The 20,465-nt window shown below is 44.3% G+C and overlaps 1 protein-coding gene across 1 annotated transcript; it reads left to right on the top strand.

The window, feature by feature from the left end:
- Nucleotides 1–279: 279 nt before the first annotated feature.
- KLHL36 (kelch-like family member 36) lies at nt 280–13,476 on the top strand. Its single transcript, XM_009867430.1, has 4 exons — nt 280–339; nt 4,164–5,237; nt 6,066–6,223; nt 12,743–13,476. Exons 1-4 carry the CDS (start codon nt 280–282, stop codon nt 13,296–13,298), a joined length of 1,848 nt encoding a protein of 615 aa, XP_009865732.1. The 3' UTR covers nt 13,299–13,476.
- Nucleotides 13,477–20,465: the final 6,989 nt, after the last annotated feature.

The following is a 20,465-nucleotide window of genomic DNA, read 5'->3' as shown; positions in this document are numbered from 1 at the left end:
GGAGCGGGCCCGGGGGCGATGGTGAGTAAATCCCTCGGTCCGTGCTCCTGGCCCGGCATCCGACTTGTTGACACGGCCGAGCAGAACTCAGCCTCAGGGAACAACAACGACAAAACATAAATTTTTCTTTAAACTCCTTTGCGGATGGGCCGCGCTCAGGGCTTCTCGGTTGTGTTTTTTTTATCCGGCGGGGTCTGGGTTTTAGCGGTCGGGAAGGGTTGGAGCGCTGCTAACGCCTTCCTTTGCTTTTGTTCTAGAAGCGCTGCGGATCAGCCTGTCATGGAGGGGACCAGGCAAACCAGGATTTGTCGTCCACACAAGATAAGTGAATCCTCAAAGGTTTGTACGTTTTTTGTGTTGCTGACCAGAAAAAAGAACAAGTTAGAGAAATAAACAAGGGTGGTGGAGGTAAAGGCTCTCCTTTGGATGGACTGATTTGATGGAATGCACATATTCTGAGCTTTTATAAAGAGATATGAGAACGGTGATCTACCTGCTCAAATGTTTTTGCTAGAAGATGCTGCCTAGTGATTTAAAAAAAAAAAAGGCAGAAAAAAGGCAGTAGCAAATGGGCATCTGCTCCTCATGACTCATAACTTAAAAAAGAAACGCACATCATCACAGCACAGTATTTTCTCTACACCAGAAATTAAGTCGTTAAATGCAATTTGTGTTTTTAGGGAATTTTTCATACTGATCGAGCTCATAAAATCCAAACAAGTTACAGAAGCAAAGCTGGCATTCCTCTTACTCTTTGTTTTGTACAAGACGGAAGTCTTGGTGCTGCAAACAGTAGTTACTCCAGTCAACTCGAGGTGTTTTCTTAGCTTTGTGAGGTTAATTTTCTCCATATAGAACCTCTGTCTGCACAAATACATTGATTTTAGTTGGGAATCTGCAGAAGTCTCTCTAGGGTAGCTCTTCATGCAGGTCATCAGGACGATGACCTAAGATTTATACCGTGTTAATATCAGCTGTAATTACTATGTTTGCTTTGTGAAAAATGCTTTTCTGTTCTAGCGAGCACCTGGTGCTACCAACAACAGCTGGAAGAGAAAAACTTTTCAGTGTCTGTATCTGTCTTATCGTAGCTGAATGAGACGGATCTCGTCTTCTTTTGCATCACTGCTGAAGTAACAGTATTGCATTACCAGTCTGAAAGAATGTAGATTTTTGAATCCAAAAGGAGTTAAAATACTGTTCCAATACAACTGCTAAAAGATAAATGGGACTAGTTTTTAAATGCATTCTTGCCGATACAATCTTTCCCTGAGCGCTGATCCTGTCTACTATTTAAATGGTTTAGTCTGGATGTAAAAATAATTCATCACATTAAAAATTAATTAACTTGACAGCATTGTTTTATTTTCTTGCTTAGACAGCAGCTGCCACTATCTGTTAAACTTAGAATTACTAGATATTGCTAAAGCTGTTCTGCAGAGTATAAATAGCTTGAGAAAGATGTTTGTGTTTAGTGTAAAATTAGTCTTGGTTTTGAAATGTGCAGCTATCAGCTTCTGTTACTTCCTCCCTGAACGAATGAACTTGCTGAGTGGCTGAAGTGTGTTAATACATTCTGAGTCCATCCAGTGCCACACGTAATAATTTTATGCTTGATTTCTCAAGTAGCAGGAGCTCTACATGGCAACAAGGATTTCAGGAGTCCAAGTTGTCAGGCGCATTTGCAGTCAGGATTACGCTGCTCACTCGACAGGCAGTAAATAGGGATCTCTGGCAAATCTTATATTCTGGTGTAATCTTGTTATGCACGATGGTGGTATTAGAGAATATTAGGCAGAAATGATCAGCCAATTTACAGAGCTGAGGGGGAATATGGTTTTGGTTTAATCCAATAACTGTCCCCTGTGAGTCAAATTCAGAAGAGGGTGCTGTGAATATGTTCATTATCCTTCATCATAGTTGCCACAAATGTGTGGTTTGGCCTTTGCCATATTTATTCTTCTTCCCGCCTCCTCCATCCTCTGGTCTCTGCTCGGGCTCCTGTACAATACCAGCATTTCTCAACCTCAGAAAAACGAAGATAAAAAGCTTTACAGTCCTTAACCCCCCTTTTTTTTCTTTTTCCTGCTACAGTTCTCTGATGGTTTTATTCCTCAGTGCAAGTAACTTTGTTGTCTGTGCCATAGATCCCTTTTTTCAATTCAGAGATAGGATGAAGCAATGAGTATAAGGCAAACTAAAGGGTTTGGGCCCAGCAAAACACATTTATTGAAGTCTCTCCACTTAGATTGGTTTAACTCTGTACACTTGCATGCACAAAGTCTTGCCCATGGAAGGGATTTTGGCAGCTTAGTCCCCATTGTTTAGAAAAGAGTGTGAGCAAAACTGAAGAGAAACCGCTGGGCTGTCACGCAACGAGGAGCACGTTTGGTTGTTAGCTTGGGTCTCATCTCTGTGGGACCGCCTGTCGTTCTGCCGCCGCCTGCGAAAAGGCAGGCGTGGGAGGTCGGGCTCCTGAGGCTGGTATTAGCCCGGGATGATTGGCTGCCATCACGCCTGCACAGCGGTGAGCCGTGCGCGTTAATCCCTGGTTATCCCGTCGTATGAGAGTGCAATCACCAAACAGTGTGCGTAGGGTGCCTGCCTAGAGTGAGGGCTGCGTGCTGCGGGGGAAAGCTTGGCTCTAGGTACTCGAATCGCTCCCATCCAGGTGGGTAGAGAGGTTGTCTCACCGTGATTTAACCAACTCATTAATGGCTTAGCTTGACAGCAGTAATCACAGGCTTTCTCTTTGGGAAACCAGGAAAGCCACGGATGGTTAGGATTTCTAGGAGAAGCAACAGTTTGGTCAAGGAGAATTTGAACACCTGAGAGGCTTGAAGAGACCTCAGGTCATCTGTGTGACTGTTTTCAGTGTAAATACAGAGAGAGACACCGTGTCAGGGTGTCGCTTCTGGGAATGCAGGCTGAGGGACCCAGGGTCCTACAGCCAGAACTGTTCAGAGCTAACTTAGGTATGAGAAAAGATGAGCTTCCTTTCCACCTCCTTTCATTTCTCTTACATGTTCTTACAGGCTCTGCAATGCTGCCTGTTTCAAATTTGGTAATTAAAGTTATGTATTTGCATTTAACTTAACCTGGCTTTTATTAAGAGAGATCACAAGGTAACTGACTGTACCGTCGAGCATTCCATTCCTCTGGAGGGATGGTCCTAAAAGCTGCATTGCTTGACACGCTGGGGTGACCAGCCCCTTAGATACGTGTTCTGCAGGACATTCAAGGGGTAACAAAACGTTTCCATTTTGGTTCTTCCTAAGGCTGGTAATGCGAGTCTGTGAGAAAGAGGCCAATACCAGTTGCTTCAGAAGCTCTGTGGCACGTACAGAGCTGGTGGGAAGAACATCTGGGCCAGAGGGATCCCAGAAGGATGCTTTAACGGGCATGTTCTGAGGGCATTTTCCCCTTTCTTTAAGAGAAAAGTATTTAGTCATATTCATTAAACCAAAACCTACCTCAGTTTCTGGAAGCGAGTAGAAGTCTTACGGGAATAAGTTATCCACATGTGTGGCTTTGCACATAAATAAACAGCTAGTATTTTTGCCTGCAGTGTGTGTGCCTGGAATAACATGGAAAGAAAGAGGGATTTTACCCTAACGAGCTGAGAGTTCTGAGAAGATTTAAGAGGGGGTAGTTGTCAAGTATGCACTAACCCAAACAATACATGAGCTGAAGGAAAATCTGGCATACTGCTGGATGTGCATCTCCCACTCCACGTATTTAGCGAGTAGCTTCGTTGAGAAGAACTCTGTAAGGAGTCATTTGGGGGACAAGTAAGAAAGAAAATGTCAGCAAGATGTCTCAAAGACAATGAGTGGAAGAGTTTCAGAAAATTGTGCCTGTCTAAATCATCAGGGAGGAGGTTTGGATGCAGCGTTGTGGAGGAGGTGGGAATAAATTATATAAAGAAAGGAGGGAGTAGGAAGCACTAAAAGTCTGCTTAGGCTTTTCACAGTGAAGGTGAGGAGCCTGGGCTCGTACTGTGTTGCTTGCCAACTGTTTCCATTCAGAGTTTATAATAAACGTGCAAGACAAGTAAGTTTCTCTCATGTATGACCATGTGTAATGGGAGGACGCTTAGTGGGTGCGCTGGAATTCATCTTGGTGAAGACAACATCTGCCTGATACTGCTTTGTTTATTCCAGGTGTATAGGTGGGATGACCACTCTAGTCTAGTTCTCCAGAGCCTGAACGAGCAGAGGCACCGAGGCCTTTTCTGTGACATTGTCCTTGTGGTGGATGAACAGAGAGTCCCTGCCCATCGGAACCTCCTCGCTGTTTGCAGTGACTACTTCAATTCTATGTTCACCATTGGTATGCGAGAAGCCCACCAGAAAGAGGTTGAACTTTTTGGAGCCTCTTACATTGGTCTCAAGGCTGTGGTGGATTTCCTTTATGGCAGCGAGCTGTCTTTAGATGGAGGCAATATCGACTATGTGCTCGAAACAGCTCACCTGCTGCAGATCTGGAAGGTGGTTGACTTCTGCTGCGAGTACCTGGAGAACGAAGTCAGCGAGGAGAACTACTTGTACCTGCAAGAGCTGGCCTCTATTTACAACCTGAAGCGCCTTGACTCCTACATTGACTCTTTCATCTTGCAGAACTTCGGCACGCTGTCTTTCACCCCGGACTTCCTGCAGAACATTTCCTTGCAGAAGTTGTGCCAGTACCTTGACAGCAGTAACGTGCAGCAGGAGTGTGAGCACGACCTGCTTCAGGCAGCCTTGCAGTGGCTTACCCAGTACCCGGAAAGAGAGAACGAGGCTCACCAGGTCCTGGATAACATTCATTTCCCCTTGATACCTAAAAGCGATCTCCTCCATCGAGTCAAGCCTGCTGTCTGCTCTCTTCTTCCCAAAGAGGCAAACTGTGAGGGCTTTATAGAGGAGGCGGTGAACTATCACAATAACGTCACGGCTCAGCCGGTGCTGCAAAACAAGCGGACGGCGCTGCGGACCTGCGAGGAGAGGCTCCTCTTCGTGGGCGGCGAGGTTTCCGAACGGTGCCTGGAACTGAGCGATGACACCTGCTTCTTGGACACCAGAAAGGGGCAGTGGGTGGCAGAAACCCCTCTCCCAGCCAGGCGAAGTCACCACTGTGTTGCCGTCTTGGGAGGCTTTATCTTCATAGCCGGAGGCAGCTTTTCAAGAGACAATGGAGGAGATGCGGCTTCAAATCTCCTATATAGGTATGATCCCCGCTGTAACCAGTGGATAAAGGTGAGACTTAAGCTGTTTATTTCTCTGTTTAAAGTCCTTAACGTTTATAGAGTGTTTTCTTCTTTATGGGGGAATAGCAGGGCTCGTTAAGAGTAGCCAATGTAGCAGTGCTTGCAAATGGAAATTGAGGTTATTTAGACTGAAAAAGCAGCTGCTCGAATCCTCTGTGGGTATGCTTAAGTTACAAACACAGCAAAAGAGTTTGGTGCAGATTTTCAACTTCACTTGGGATTTGGGCATCTCATCTGTGAAATTCCTGGTTAGCTTTAGATGACTTTTGGGAATAACGGCTAGAATGGACTTGCAGAAGTGATTGCTTAGTTTATCTTTCACAAGCAGCAGCACATGTAACTAAATTGGAAATGGGTCTGATGTAAAAAGAAAATGTCTCTGACACTTGTCAAAGGTCTCCGTGCTAGATCATCTCTGTGAACAAGCTTATTGCTTCCAGTCCTGCTGTAAAACCCCGTGTCCAGCGCAGGTTCCTATAAGAACCAATCCTGTGTGGTTCATTTGTAGATTTGAGCGATTCCAATATATGCTTCTTGCAGAGCTTTGGAATACAAACATTTACAGACTAATCTGTCTCTTAGATGCTTCCTCTTGTCCCTTTTTTTGAAAACAAAGTTGATGTAACATGCTACTGCAGAAAAGAAACAATACTTTATGAATATAATGGTCGAAACCAGTAGCTCTCCTTTCCAAAGAAATAGGAAGGAGCAACTATTCTGTCCTCGGACACGAACATACCTTAACTCAGCTTGCTTACTCGGTGCGTGGAGATGTCAGCATGTTTGGTTTTTGCTTTTGTTTTTTTTTGTTTTGCAGGTTGCTTCCATGAGACAACGTCGAGTAGATTTCTACCTGGGAGCAATTACCGACATGCTGGTAGCTGTTGGTGGCAGGAACGAAAACGGGGCGCTTTCTTCAGTTGAGACCTACAGTCCTCAGAAGGATTCCTGGTCCTATATAGCCGGCTTGCCCCGGTAAGAGTTGTTTGGAAAGTTATCCTGTGTTTGAAGGATGGTAGTGAAGGGAGCTTGTGTGACTGCAGCTGACGAACGGAGAATGGTAGGATCATAATGGTTGTAAAAGACCTTCAAGTCCAACCATTAACATGGTGTCAGCAAGTTATGAACCATATCAGCATTTGGTATTTGAGCAGCTGTCTCTTTTGGGAAGAATCCTCTGTGGGTATGCTTAAGGAAAGAGTTTGGTGCAGATTTTCAGGTTTTTTTGTCCTGAGGTACATCTTTTGGGAAGAATCCTCTGTGGGTATGCTTAAGAAAAGAGTTTGGTGCAGATTTTCAGTTTTTTTTTGTCCTGAGGTACATCCGGAGGATGGGAGGGAGAGCTCTTGCCATTTTGCTCTGCTAGGCTTAAAATATTTTTCCTGAGGTCGCTTGGAGTTGAATCTTTTTTGGGGGCACTGTTTAGATCTCGGTCAAAGGTTTTTATAATTTATATGGCCTTGCTTTGTCACCTTGGTCTGATTTTCCTTGTGAGGTATTTCTCTTCATTTGCTGCTCAGGTTGTCTGTTGCAGATAAACCACATTTACCTGTACGGCGAATAGATAAACCTGGCAAATGTGACCTCTCGTTCTCTCAGTCTGAGTTAAAACTCCTCTGCTCTGCTTTTGAGAGGCTTCAGTACTGCAGCTCTTCTTGTAACAGTAGCACAGGACAGTGCTAGGATTTTGAATCAATATTTGAGTGGTGACTTTGTAAGAATGGTACGATAGCATTTCATTTGCAAACAGCTATTCAGATGTAGTAATGCTTCACATCCATGGAAGTGGCAGGAGTATCGGCTGTACGGCTGTCGTTTTCATGACGTGTGAAACCTACAACTTCAGCAGCAGTGCTTGCTTTCTTAGGGGCATCATGAACAAGATACTTGTGATTTGATTTTAGAGTTCAGGGGTTTTTTTTCCCCCTTATTACCTTAGCTGCAGAGCTGCAGAGCCATAGGCAGCCAGTTAAGACACAGAAGCCTGTTGCCTGGTTCTATTTTGGGCAGGTGCTGCAATGCGAGTCTGATCCAGGCTAACAGCTGGGCTCGAGTGCTCTTCAGAAGCAGGATGCTTTTTTCTGTTTTATTTCTGCTCACACAGGCAGATCTAGCAGTCGGGGCTAAGCACCAGAGTCTTTCCTGGGAAGCTCCGTGTGAGAGCATCTTCAGCTCCCAAGTGCTTCTGTTAATTGGGGTGACCCGTGAGATTCCAGTAACATGTCAGAAACTGTAGCACAGATTTATTTTTTTTCTTTTTTTCCCCTAAGCATTTTTCAAAGAAATGTAGATGTGGCCAGACTGTCTTGTATGCCGTTAGAAAAACACTCACCTTAGAACCAATATGGATATTTTATTCCCAGCATCTAAGTCATCCTGGGGAAGCTTGCAGACTGTAAGCTGTTCAAAAAGCTCCTACTGCCACCTGCGTGTTGACTTTGGGAATTTTGCACCTGCAGCCTTTAAAAGTGAGCTTTGATGTGGGAAGGTGTTAATTTTTTTTATTAGGTCACCTAGTCCAAGCTTGGACTAGGCAAAAGTTGCCCTTATGGGATAGACCCCACCGGACACTGATGTAGCTGGTTGCTAAACTGCAGGGTTAGGCTGCAGTACAGCGACTATTTTGAGTTACCGCTGCATCCCCAAAAAGTAGTTCTGCGTCCTCTCTTCCTGCCTGTGCTGTCCCCATCCCTTGTGTCAGCTCAGGTGTTTGTGCAGCTGTGCAGTGAGATAGTTTCTCACTTTTTCATGTAGCTGCTCTCTTGCATGTTAGTATGTCTTTTGTAAGATCTTAGTGGAAACTTAGTACTTTCAGGTTTTGTGTCTTTCAGTCTTCCTTCTTTTCCATGGGGCAATACTTTGTTAGCAACAACTGTCCTTCTGCAAGGAAGGAGTAAAGTTAAAATAACATTATGCAGGTTGCAAAAGGCAGAAGTCAGCACAGAGGTGGACAACAGAAAGAAACCTGAATGCAGGGACAGGTGAACGCTGCTTGAGCTCAGAGAGATGTGGCCCTGCTGCCTGCTGGAAGGGACCTGGGCCATCCTTTCCTGATGAGCTTCCCATGGATTTGCTGGCAGCAGAGGAAGGATGAGAGAGAACTTTGTGATTTTTTTTTTTTTTCCAAGACTAGAAGAAAATCATGCTAGCTACAGTTCTGTGTACTCCCGTCTTCCCTTCAACAGACTCTTGATCTGATCCCTGTTTTCCTCCCCACCATGTGCTTTTGTTCCTCAAACTGATTTTAGTTACTGTTTCTACCCAGCTAATATCTTCCCCAGCCCTCTTCCAGCAGGAAGTCTTTTCTCCTCACGTAGAGGAAACCAGAAACTCAAATCCTCTGCTTTTGGATTGCCCGGACAGGCAACATGTCCCACCATAACTGCCTTGTATCCTGCATTTTTCCGCCCTCTTTCCTCTGAAGAGAGCACATGCAGGGTGTTTTTTGTGTGCTCTGGTCCTCCTTGCCTGCAGCTCTGCTGTTGTTTCTGACTGCTCGAAGCCAGCAGCTGCCTGGAAGACCGTTCCCTGGAGGGACAGGCACACGTTGAGGTCATTCTGGGGTGTAGGCTTGCGTAGTTCGATCTGAGATGCTTGAGGCTCGACTCTCAGGAGGCTGTATTTGTTAAATGTTTGACTCTGAACATGCAGAAAATGTTGTGGGGTTTTTTTGTTTTTTTTTTTCTTCTCAAGGGTTACAGCTTGCCATGCATGTGGAGATTTGCAGGGGAAAGGCAGCGGTTGTGGCCTCGAATGCACGTGCCTTCTGCCCGCTGCCAGGTCCTGTGTCCGTGTCGCTGTACGCAGGCACGGTCTCGCTCCTCTGAGGAAGAGCTCTGCAAGCTCTTCTTTATCTCTTCTTTCCCCCACCGCCTTCTCATCCCAACATGGTCAAAACAACACGCTGTTTTCCCTAACTTCTTTCTTGGAAGGAGCTGAGCGGTTTTGACTGAAATAATGCTGTCTTACAGAGGAAGAAAACACAGCCTCTTGAGGCAGATGCTTAACATGGAGAACTTCAGCCAAGCTATCTAAAGGGTGGACCTGATCCAAGTCTGCTACAAGTGAATTTTGCCTGACCCTCATTTGGGTCCTTCGTTGTGGGCTGGTTTTCCCATTCCTCAGAGAGGTCCTATGTTGTTTTTTTTCACCATTTTCCCAGGGTTTTTGGGAGCAGTTGCTGCCATAGTTTCTAGCCCAGAAGGGAGCAGCTGTGACTGACAAGCTTGGCAGGGCAGAAGTTGGTGCAATGTGTTCTCATCGTGAATAGAGCATGAAAAACTCGGCTGCAAACATCGGCGAAATTAATTGAGTGGCCCTAGGTTAAAACTTGGCAGAACAACTGAAAGCAGTTATATGAGGAAATGTGTTGGAACAGGTTAATGAACGATGGTATCTGCTCTGCTAGTTGTGTCATGAATGATCTCGCAGGGCTGCAACAGGTGGACACTGAAATTCAACCACTGCTCACCTGGACTTTGGTTGGGGTAAGGGATTCCCAAAGCTTTATCGAGTTAGGCCAAGTGTTCTTCTGTTTAAGAAATCAATGGTAAATTTTCTGGCATTCACTGAATGGTGTTACTGGGTCAGAAACTGTAATTTTTGCAGCGTTGTATCTAAGTAAGGTGTTAGAAATTGACAACTGGCTCTGGCAGATGTTCTGAATTGAGGCTTCTTTCTCCTTAATGCCTCTTTTTTTTTTTTTTTTTTTTTTTTTTCTTCTGGCTGCTTTTATAGATAATGCTGCCAAAATGCTTGATGCTTTCTGTTGGAGGATGTCTGTACCCACTGTACTGAAGTGTCCTGTTACGTTGCACATTAGAACTGCCTCTTTTGAAACCATAGGCCTGGAAGAAAGGATTCTTATTGATCATTTCAATTTGTGTGTTATATTTCATGTGGTTTTCTAATAATGTGAACCTGGGTATGTGCAATTTCAAATGAGCTTTTCAAAAGTCGGGCAAAGCGAAACACCTCTAGTGTATTTCAATGGGTAGTCTCTCTATATTGGGAAATAGCAAATTGGTGGTCAAATTGATGCTTCAGGTATGATTGCCTCTTTCAAATTACTCTTATGGCTATTGCTGTTCTCTAGACACACCGTTGATCGAGGCAAAAAGCATCAGTGCTGTTTCTGTAGCTGCTTATGCTAGACTGCACGTGTTTGAGAGAAAATGTCTATTGCTTGCTTACCTGTGCAGAGTTCCACTTCCCAGTTAGCGTAGGAAAACATTTAACCTACTTCTCCAAAGGTCACTCAAGTGTTTCTTAACTTATGGTCTTTTCTTTTTTTTCCCCCCCAAAATGCTGAATGTACTGTGATTGCTCTCAGCAGTGCAGTAACCCTGGGCTTTGTGTTGGAATCAGTGTCACTGTGCTCCTTTTCTGACTCCTGAAAACAATCCGTTATCTGACATTACCCCCACAGGGGAGGGCACTGCACAGTCTTCAGGTAGCGTGCTTGTTAGGTGTAGGTCTAAAATCACTTTGAGAAAGGAAATGAATTCAAGTTGCCCATCCCACTTACTGAATCTACATTTTAAGACTCATTCCTGCATATATAAAGAAGCAAAGACTCTAGTGACTGGACTGGGTGCCACTGGAGATAGAGACTCACAGTTCTTGTCTGTAAGAGACCACAAATGAGGCAGAGCAGCCCGTGTGTGCCCTACACCTGCCGTAGCATTTCTGGCAGGTGCGAAAGCTGGAGTGGGTGTGCTCAGGGTATTTCATGTCAAACAGAAGCACCAAGTGCGAGTTACGTGCTTCTGTGGTTGCGCAGATTGTGAGCTGTGGCGTTTTGCCTTTTTGGATAAAGTCTTGTAACTATGCTGTAGTCCTCTCTTCTGAATTCCTTTTTTTTCTTTTTCCTGAGTCACTAAGAAGCAGTGCAGTTCTGAAGTCATCTCTGTAAGGTCTTCAGGAATGGTTCCCCAGCCCTTGTAGTTGAAAAGCGTGTCCTGATCACTCAGCATTCTTAGGTGAAGTGTATCAAGGATTTTTCTGTTTCTTGTAGCAAGAACCTGTTAAAATATCTGATTCAGACACTGGTCAGCGATCAGAATAGGCTTCAATAGGCATCTAGAATAATAAAAGTCTTTTAGCTTTTTCTCAGAAGCGTTATGCTTTCAGGGCAAACGTGGGTTTCTGTTCCACCTTCGCACAAAAGTGCTTGGCACTCCCGTGTGTGGAAGAAGTTACAATAACGTTTGTGTACCTGAGAGAAAGTATTACCACGCAATATAAAAACAGCTCAAGGTTCTATCCACATTGAGTTTTGAGCATGTACAGGCATGGTTCAAAAGCATTCCAGGCTAAAGTAACGCTAACATGGGTTTGTCTGCCATAGAGGTCGTGTTGTCTTGAGTCCTTGACTACAAAGGATGGTAGTGGAGGCTCCTGAGTGCGGCGTGATGAGTATATTGCTCTGCAGCCCTATGGGCATTAAATTGTTTGAGCTCTTTGCACCTGTGTGTGAGCCAGTTTGGTGTGGCTGATGCTGCAGCTACATCTTTTGACACTCCCACACCTGAAAAAAGAACAAAAAGGCATATGCACGAAGGGTACGTTCAAAGAAGCTGAGGCTGTCCCTCACCTTGGCATTCCACTTCTAAGAGCTCAGAGAGGTTTGGTCAGGAATATCCGAGTGTGAAGTTAAGAACAGCCTGAAGAATTAGGTTTGTGGTGGCTTTATTATAGCTGATCAAAGTGGTTTTCTCTCTGCCCTGTGGAAGCAGCATGCACGGTGTTGGCTCTTCCATCTCTTGTTGTCTTACTTCAGATGTAGACTCTGATCAATGGTTGTCTGAGGTCTGTTGCTGTGCCTTGGAGTGAGTGAAGAAGTTGTCACATGTACAGCAGAAGCATTAGGGCTGACGGGCAGCCCGTGGAAAGGACATTACATGTATCAAAACTGCAGATAAACTGTGCTGTGAACACTAGCGGGTAAGAAATGTGATTTGCAACCCTGAAGCTGTGGAAAGGGAAGGCAGCAGTAGTTTTCTTGTTGCTTCTTCTTGGTTCATCGCTACTGGTAAGTCTGAGAGGTATCATGATTATTTCCTCTTTGTGTCATAGAAACCCTGGCTGAGATGTGGGTTTTTTCCTCTCTGGCCCTCTCAGACTGATCCAACTCAAGCACTGGGGTGGGAAAGTAGGAATGAAGGCCGTGCCAACTAGGGCAGGATGGGTTGCTGCTGTTGTAGGACACACTGCAGAGGATGCCTTAAAAAGCAGTTGTCATACCTTAGCGTTCTGTAGCGACCAGGTATGAAAAGGGTACCTTGAAAAGTGCTTGTTGTCCCTTAGCACCCTGCAGCGCAGGGTGGAGCAGCACGAGTGACGATAGTGACTGAGTAACCAACAGGATTAGGGATTCTTCTGTCGTTCGTTACTGTTCGTTGTCTCGTTTAGTACCAGTCCGTGTTGGATGCTTGTGAATCATGATAAAATCCGTAAGTCCTAAGTCGGATCGCTTTTGTTTGCCTGTCCTAGGTTTACCTATGGCCACGCTGGAACAGTCTACAAGGAATTTGTGTACATTTCGGGGGGCCACGATTACCAAATCGGCCCCTATAGAAAAAACCTGCTGTGCTACGATTACCGCACGGATGTTTGGGAGGAGAAGAGGCCGATGATCACTGCCCGAGGCTGGCACAGCATGTGCACCTTACAGGACAGTATCTACTCCATCGGCGGCAGTGATGACAACATAGAAACCATGGCTCGGTTTGACATTCTGAGCGTGGAGTCGTACAGCCCGCAGTGTAACCAGTGGACCAGAGTTGCGCCTCTGCTACAGGCAAACAGCGAGTCAGGGGTGGCCGTTTGGGAAGGCAAGATTTATATCCTCGGAGGCTACAGCTGGGAAGAAACGGTCTTCTCCAAAACAGTCCAGGTTTATGATAAGGAGAAAAACAAGTGGTACAAAGGAACTGACTTACCCAAAGCAATTGCTGGTGTGTCTGCGTGTGTCTGTGCATTGAAACCCAAAACAGAGGACAAAAAGAAAAAGACAAAAACAAAAAAACATCAAGATCGAGGAAGATGACTACTTCAGGATAACCACGCTTTGATGGTGGACTCCCAAAGGACCTCGTATTTAACCATTTCTATCTAACCTTGATTCTTTCTTTTTCTCTTTAAATGGTGGGGGAGGAAGGCATCTTCTGAAGCCTCAGAAAACGTACAGTTAAATGTGGTTTTTGGATTAAGCTCATGTTTAAGGTAAAAACAACAAAACAAACCAAAAAACACCCCTCCTACTTGATAAGGGGAGATATGATGAGAGAGGTTACGTTGCTCTCCTGAATGTTAAGGCTTAGTCCTTTACTTCTGTGGTTCATGGCATTTACACATACATCGTATTATATCCACATTTTTAAAATAACGTTGAATCTGTGGCTGGGTTGATAATGTCCAGGGGGGAGGAGGCAGAGTAGTAAGCATCTGATTTGAACTTACAGAGCAGCTCAAAGGAGCTCAGAAGCAACTGCTAAGGAAAAACAAAATGGATCTTCGCTGATGCAGACCTTGAATTTTTGTAGTATTTGTTTTCATTTACAATAGATTCTTGAGTTGTAAGTATCAGATTTCTGGATCACACGAGTGTTCAAAGAGAATATTGCTTTTGGTGGCTGCAGGTCAGATCAGTTTGAAGAGCAGATAACTCCACTGCACTCTTAAGATTCAGAAGACCTCACTGTGTGGGTTTGACTTGGGCTTGGATCACCAGCATTATGAGCTGTGAAGTGTGGGAAAGGTGACATGACTTTTGCATGCCTTGTAAGGGCATTTTTCATATCAAAACACAAGAGCAAGTTTTTCTTGGGCTTTAAAACATCTTCCAGAATGAGGAAGAAGAAAAAAAACACTATCAAAGAACTTGACAGAAGACTGAGAAGATTGGAGGAAACTGCACAATTTGCTTTGGGCTTCCAAGTAGGTGGAACTGATAGAGCTCACCTCAAGTTTGGAGTTTGCTCAATAGGGCAACAGTGGGGAGAAATGTCAGGAGAATCCTTCAGGTGAGCCTGAGGCTGGAAGATGTCCCTGCCCAGCCCTGCCAGGCTTTGGTTAACTCAGGGCACACAGTTATCACGGCTAGTGGCCAGTGTGAGCAGGGGCCTGCGCTGAACTTGTCTGCTGGCAAAAAGCTGATCAGCCCAGGATGGTTAGTATAAAAACAGCAACTTGTTTTTCTAGCTGACATTTTCCTCTTTTTTTCTTTTTTTTTTTTTTTTTAAATCCAAGTTCAAAATACCTTTCCATGAGAGTAGCCCTTTCTGGTGGATTTGGCAGGGACTCGAAGCCATGGCTCATCAGGCACGCAGCCAAGCACCTTCCCCAGCCAGACAGGTTCAAAAGGAAGAAACCCGAAATATGCTCAGGACTGTGTTTGGGATCCAGAGAGTGGGACTGAACTGAAAATCGTCTGTTAGATCCTCTGTGTCACACTAGCCTCTGCATACCAAGTAAAAAGATTTCTGACCCAAGTGTTAGTCCACCCTCTACAAACACAGCTGATTCTGCTGCAGATATTAAAATTCCCCGACTGTCTGGCCAGCTTTCAGGCATTCACCCTGGGGGCACTTTCCAAATGCACCTCTCAGTTGCAAGGAGTTGATGGGCAGCAGTCTGATACAACCACACAGGTTACTGTAACAACGCCAAGCCACAGATTCATGTCCCTCCTTCCCAAAAGAAGAAATTTTTAGAACGTTTTTAAAAACGACTTTTGTACTTTTTTATAACGCGTTTTGCTAAACTCGGTCACATGTTTGCCATGTATTATATTATTTCCTATAGAAGCTACTGCCCTGTAATTGTGACCCCGTTGTGGCCGTCAGGAGCTCATCGTTTGGTGGATCTTTTAGTCTTTGTGTGGTTGGTGGGGCCCGATGCAGCTGTTGGAGCAGCATTTACATTCTCGGCATTGCCGGGCAGTCAGCTGTAATTGTGACTATTGTACGGCCTCTTCCCTGATAGTCCGGCTCACCAGACATGCTGATAAACACCCTTTATTTTCATCTATTTGTGATCTGCTGAGTGGATTTCAAGGGCTTGGGTTTAAAGTTCTGCTGGGGAGCGGTCGATTGTGGCTGTTATTCCTTCCTCAGTCCGTCTTTTCAGTCTCCCTTGTGCACCATAACCATGTATTTCACGTTTGCCTTTTTTTTTTTTTTCTCCAGCCTTTTTTTCCTCCCCAGTTATTTACCTCCATAATTGGAAAACACTAAGAAAACATTTTTTGCACTTACTTTCATTTGGAGCTCTTGTAAATGGAAGAACTTCTAAGATCTATTACAAGAACGTATTTGTATTGAAAGAGATACCTCTGAATAAATTTCTGGAGTGCAAGGAAGTTACAAGTTTCTTCAGTGATAAGAAAGGATTTAAGCAAACTAGTTGAAATTAATTTTGTGAAACTCCTTAAGGTTTTTTTTGGTGTAAAAAGAAAAAAGCCTCAGGAGTTAGTTTTTCATTTGCATTAATGGATTTACTTTAAAGCCTTTATACACTGCATGAGGTAATGGTTATTCTTTTTTTATCCTAAAAAAATTGAAAAAAATAAACCCAAACATTTTTGTTATGATGAACTCATGAGTTGTTTGCATTTTTTAATATCTGAAATCTTTGCTGTGTTGACTTGACAACTACTTAACTTTTGGGGACATTTTCATGTGTAAGTACAAAAAAAAATTTCAGTGACTTGCTTTGTTTCTGTTAATGGGATCCCTATTACTATATCCCCCCTTTCAATGTGTTTATGTATTACATTAATGCCTGGAAACAATAAATCCAGTTTAGAATATTGTATTCATCACCGTCTGACTTGTGTATTGATTTAATTGAGGCTTTCCTTTTTGGTAAATTGGAAAAGTAGTTATTTTTAAGTAGCATTGATAATGCCGGAAACTTTTTAATAGGCAGAAGCTAAATGTAACAAGATGGAGTAGTACTAGAACTTACTTTTTCTGCATCATGCTTCAAACCAGACAAATTTTTGCATTTTTTTGCAGCTGTGACAAAAGACTCAATGCAGTTTATATAGCATGGGCTGGCAGAGTGCCCTTTGATTTTTTGGATGCTGCGTACCCAGACGTGGCTTATTGTCACGTGGGAAGCGTTACCAGGTACCACACAATGCTTGAAAATATCTGAAGCCCCCAAGTGCTGCCCTGCTCTGTGACACTGGCACGCTGGAGTTCTGCACAGGTGAAAGGGAGAAGATGTACCCACGAGTGGATTCCTACTTTGATTTTTACGAGGTCTGAGCAGCCTTCTCGGTGAGTAATTGAGATGGGTAGAGAAAAGGTGCACCCTCCTTGTCTGTGCTCTTGGGGCATCAGCGCGGCTCTTGCGCCTGTACCTGCTGCTGCCGCCGCCACCTGTGTGCTTTGTAAAACATTTTACTTCTTCTCAACAAGCACAGGTCTTTCTTCCTGCCTTGGGGAAAATAACTAGTGCCTGCCTGTTTTAAAAAGGCCAAATTCTGAGGAAAGCTCGTTTTACCTGACACAAAACAGCTACCAAAAACCTCAGGTTTTTCTCTTCCCACACTTAGATGCCTGTATCTTGGCGTCAGCATGTCAAGGAGCTGCTGCCGGTAACATTGACGTTAAATAACGTAAATCGCTAGAGATACCCTGAGGAAAAATTACGCTGTAGTGTGAGATGCAGTTGTTTTGAAGGCTTGAGAAAGAAGCTGGAAATATTTTTGTTCTTGAGCTGTAATCTTAAACTGAGAAAAATGCCTGTCTGTCTCTGTAACAGATCAGCAGACTGCATTCTCCCAAATACTGGTGATTTTCTCTGTGCTGGGGAGGATTCACTGCTCTTAAATGACAGCAAAAAGATGTCTCACAGCTAGGGAATTTAAAGAACTAATTTAACCTTTAGTACTCCTTCTGAGAATTTAACTCGCAGAAAAAAAGGTTCAGATTCTAACTGTGATTCTTACCTTGCCGATACATCTGAACAAAACTCGAACCAGTAAGAAGTTTCTAAGGAAAAAAAAAAAGAAAAGAAAATTTAGTTGACAAGCTTTATACATGATCTGATTTCCATTCCTTGTATTCTCTCGTGAATGTAATAATAAGATGCTAATTATGCCTTCATGAACTTAGGGCTTTGAGTTGTCTTACAGCCCAGGTTAGGGCAGATGCATCCCCAGTCCGGAAGGAGATGTTCTATCACCGTGCTGTGCAAGTCCAGCTCCAATTCCCTTCTCCCTTCTGATCACTGAGAGACGCACAGCCCAGCAGCAGGTTTGTTCATTCCACACACGGGTTTTAGCATCACCTCAGCTCTTTCTGGAACTCAGAGTAGCTTTGGGGAAAAAAACTGCCTTGTTTTTCTTTTGTTTTTTTTCCTATGTGACAAAAGGAGAAGAAGATGAAAGACCTGCAGGTTCTTTTGAGGGGCTGTAAAAATATTTTAATGGCAAAAGAGACTTGCTTCATCAGTGACTTGTGGTCCTCCTTCATAGGTGACACAACACGTAACAGCTTTTACGTGTCCACAACTGCTGTGAAAGCAGCTTGATTTGCCTCTGGTGAAGTTCACGGTGTCTCTGTGGGCCTCATGCTGGAGAAGCCCTGTCACAGCAGCCTTGGACAGCCACACCAGCGACACCTCTGTGGGCCTTTACCTAGACTCGGCTGGTTTTTCATCGAAAACATAAAATGTAAGGAGCCAACTGACTTAAGGGCAAAAGCCCCTCCCCAAGATCCAACCAGGGAAGACTGCTTCTTGGAAATACTTTATGGTAGGTAATGGTGTAGATGGAGTGAAGAGATCTCCCTCCCCAATGCCCGTTTTGTGCCATTACAGGCACAAGTCTGGTACCACTGTGGTCCCTCAGGCTCCTGGTACTTTAAAGAACGTTTCTGTTTTTTCTCTCCACTGCAGCCACCTTAGCTTTCTGTGCATAGAATGGTGCTGGCTGGTTTTTTAACTTCCCAGTTGAATCTTGTTACCAGAATGAACGGAGAAGTAGCAAAGCCCTTATTGTACCTAGAAACTATTAAGATAAAAGTTCTGCAACTCTGAAGAAAAAGCCTCTAGAGCTCCTAAAGCTCTTCAGGCCAGGAGGAAGCTTTACATGGACAGCAGTAAACCTCTCGCAGCGATCAGCTGGTTCTCGCAACACTCCAGGAAGGTATTCCCTTCTGCCGTGAAAGGATGGCTACGTGGGTCCTTTCTGGATTCAGTGATCCCAAGGGTCTTTTCCAACCTGGACGATTCTGTGATTCTGCTTACAGAAAAGTACTATGTAAATATCTTTCACCTCCCGGGTGCTCGTATGAGCGCAGGTCTTGTGCTCTCCTAAAATCACGAGGAGCATGGTATGGAAGGGTGAGCCGTTCCCAAGCACTTTGCAAGCACTTTGCATTGACCACAGGGTAAAGAACAAGGACAGTAGTTCCTGGGAGGCAGCTGCCTTGGGAGCAGTTTATCCAGCTCACCAGCCCCTGTCAGACAATCCTTTATTTCCATAGGCCTGGACTTCAGGTGTTGTAGATCGAGTCCCATGACGATTAAGTCAGTACCATGTCGTTAGGGACGTTACTCCACGAATCTTAAGAACGTGGATACACAGACAGAGGAACACAGAACTACTTTCTGAAGTTGGACAAGCAACATGTTGTTTGGGAGCTGTAATTCATGACCATAAAAGGGTAGTAGAAAATAAAACTGACTCGTGCAATGCAGTTAGCAGTAATGCAGTAACAGACCAAAAAATGGCAAAAATGAACGATAAAACAGAACTGAGGTGGAACCTTTCCAGCAGGTTTCTTCAAAGCATGCCACGACAGTAAAATTTGCAAAATTTACATTATTACAAAATATCATGGTAAAAAGCTAACAGACTTTACAATGAAACTGCATGAAGACAGGATAAAATTGAAGGCATTTTAAATGTTACAAAACTAGTAGTGCCATCCTTTCTGCCCACGGTGTTCTCTATATTCAACTACGGCTTCGGTATTTGAATTAACTAGTTTTCAGGCGGGACGGACTGTGCTCATTTGTGTTTTCAGCCATTTGAAGGGGCAGCCTTTCCAGCGAAAACAGCCTGTTTACTTAGGCAGGATTGTGGGCAGAAGGGAATTTTGCCTTCAACCAGACAAGCTACATAAGGGTTTTCATTCTATTATTTACCTTGTAAATTAGACTCCCTAGGGGAGAGGGGCTTTCAGATGTTTGAAATGCTGTATGCAAAAAAGCCTAACATTTGTCTCCTTTTTTTGTTTCTCTCCTTTAATATTAACCAGCCATTTTCACAGCTAGCTCTCTGCCTTGGGACTGAAGAGCACTGCTTGCTAGAAACAAAACAAAGGGAGTGGCAACAGGGTGTGTCAACTAACAGGACAGAAGCTGATATAGAAAATCATTTACTGTCATGAGCACACATTAAGTGTTGCACTTCATAAAAGCAGGGAGGGAAATGCCCTTATCAATCTTTTTCCCATTTGCACGGAACCTCCTCTCTGATCAGCTGGACACAAAGTTCTTTATTTCCTTTTCTTCTCTTCAACTTTCACAGCAATGTTAAGCTTTCTCTAACACTTGCCTCCCAACTCAAGCAGAGTTTTGTAGGATTTGGTAGTTTGTTTAAGGGAAAAAAATATGGAGCAAATTAGCGACTAACTTAATGGATTCTTGCCTGGGGGTTTCACTACTCTGTTATGACTCAGCCCTCTCAAAATCATAAGATTGGCTTAGTCACGTATTTATTTTTTTTTTTCTTCTCCAGATGCAAATGCTGAATGCGTTCCCGCTCATGTTATTTGGGACAAAGGATGGCTTCGCTTCGCCAGCACGTGGGCACACAGCCCACCTCTCACCTGCTAGAGTAATGCTTCACACCCAGCCTTTTACAGCACTTCGCCATGAACCCACGATTAACTCCTCTGGGCAGGCCGCCAGCTCCTGTTCTTTCCAGCTGCGTTTCTCCTGTGCGGCTGCAGCAGCACCACCGGCCGTGCTGCCTCGCCCAGGTCACTCTGCGGGGCCCAGGGCTTCACGGCTGCAGTTCCAGTGATCGTAGGATCACTAAGGTTGGAGAAGACCTCTAAGATCAAGTGCAGCCATCAACCCAACACCACCATGACTACTGAGCCACGTCCTGAAGTGCCACATCTATTTTTTTTTTTTTAATGCCTCCAGGGATGGTGATTTCACCACTGCCCCGGGCAGCCTGTTCCAGTGC

The sequence above is a fragment of the Apaloderma vittatum genome, unplaced genomic scaffold, assembly GCF_000703405.1.
Source record: "Apaloderma vittatum isolate BGI_N311 unplaced genomic scaffold, ASM70340v1 scaffold8184, whole genome shotgun sequence".
Classification (NCBI taxonomy): Eukaryota; Metazoa; Chordata; class Aves; order Trogoniformes; family Trogonidae; genus Apaloderma; species Apaloderma vittatum.
Note: the sequence above shows the minus strand (reverse complement) of the source record. Positions and strands in the feature narration are given on the sequence as shown.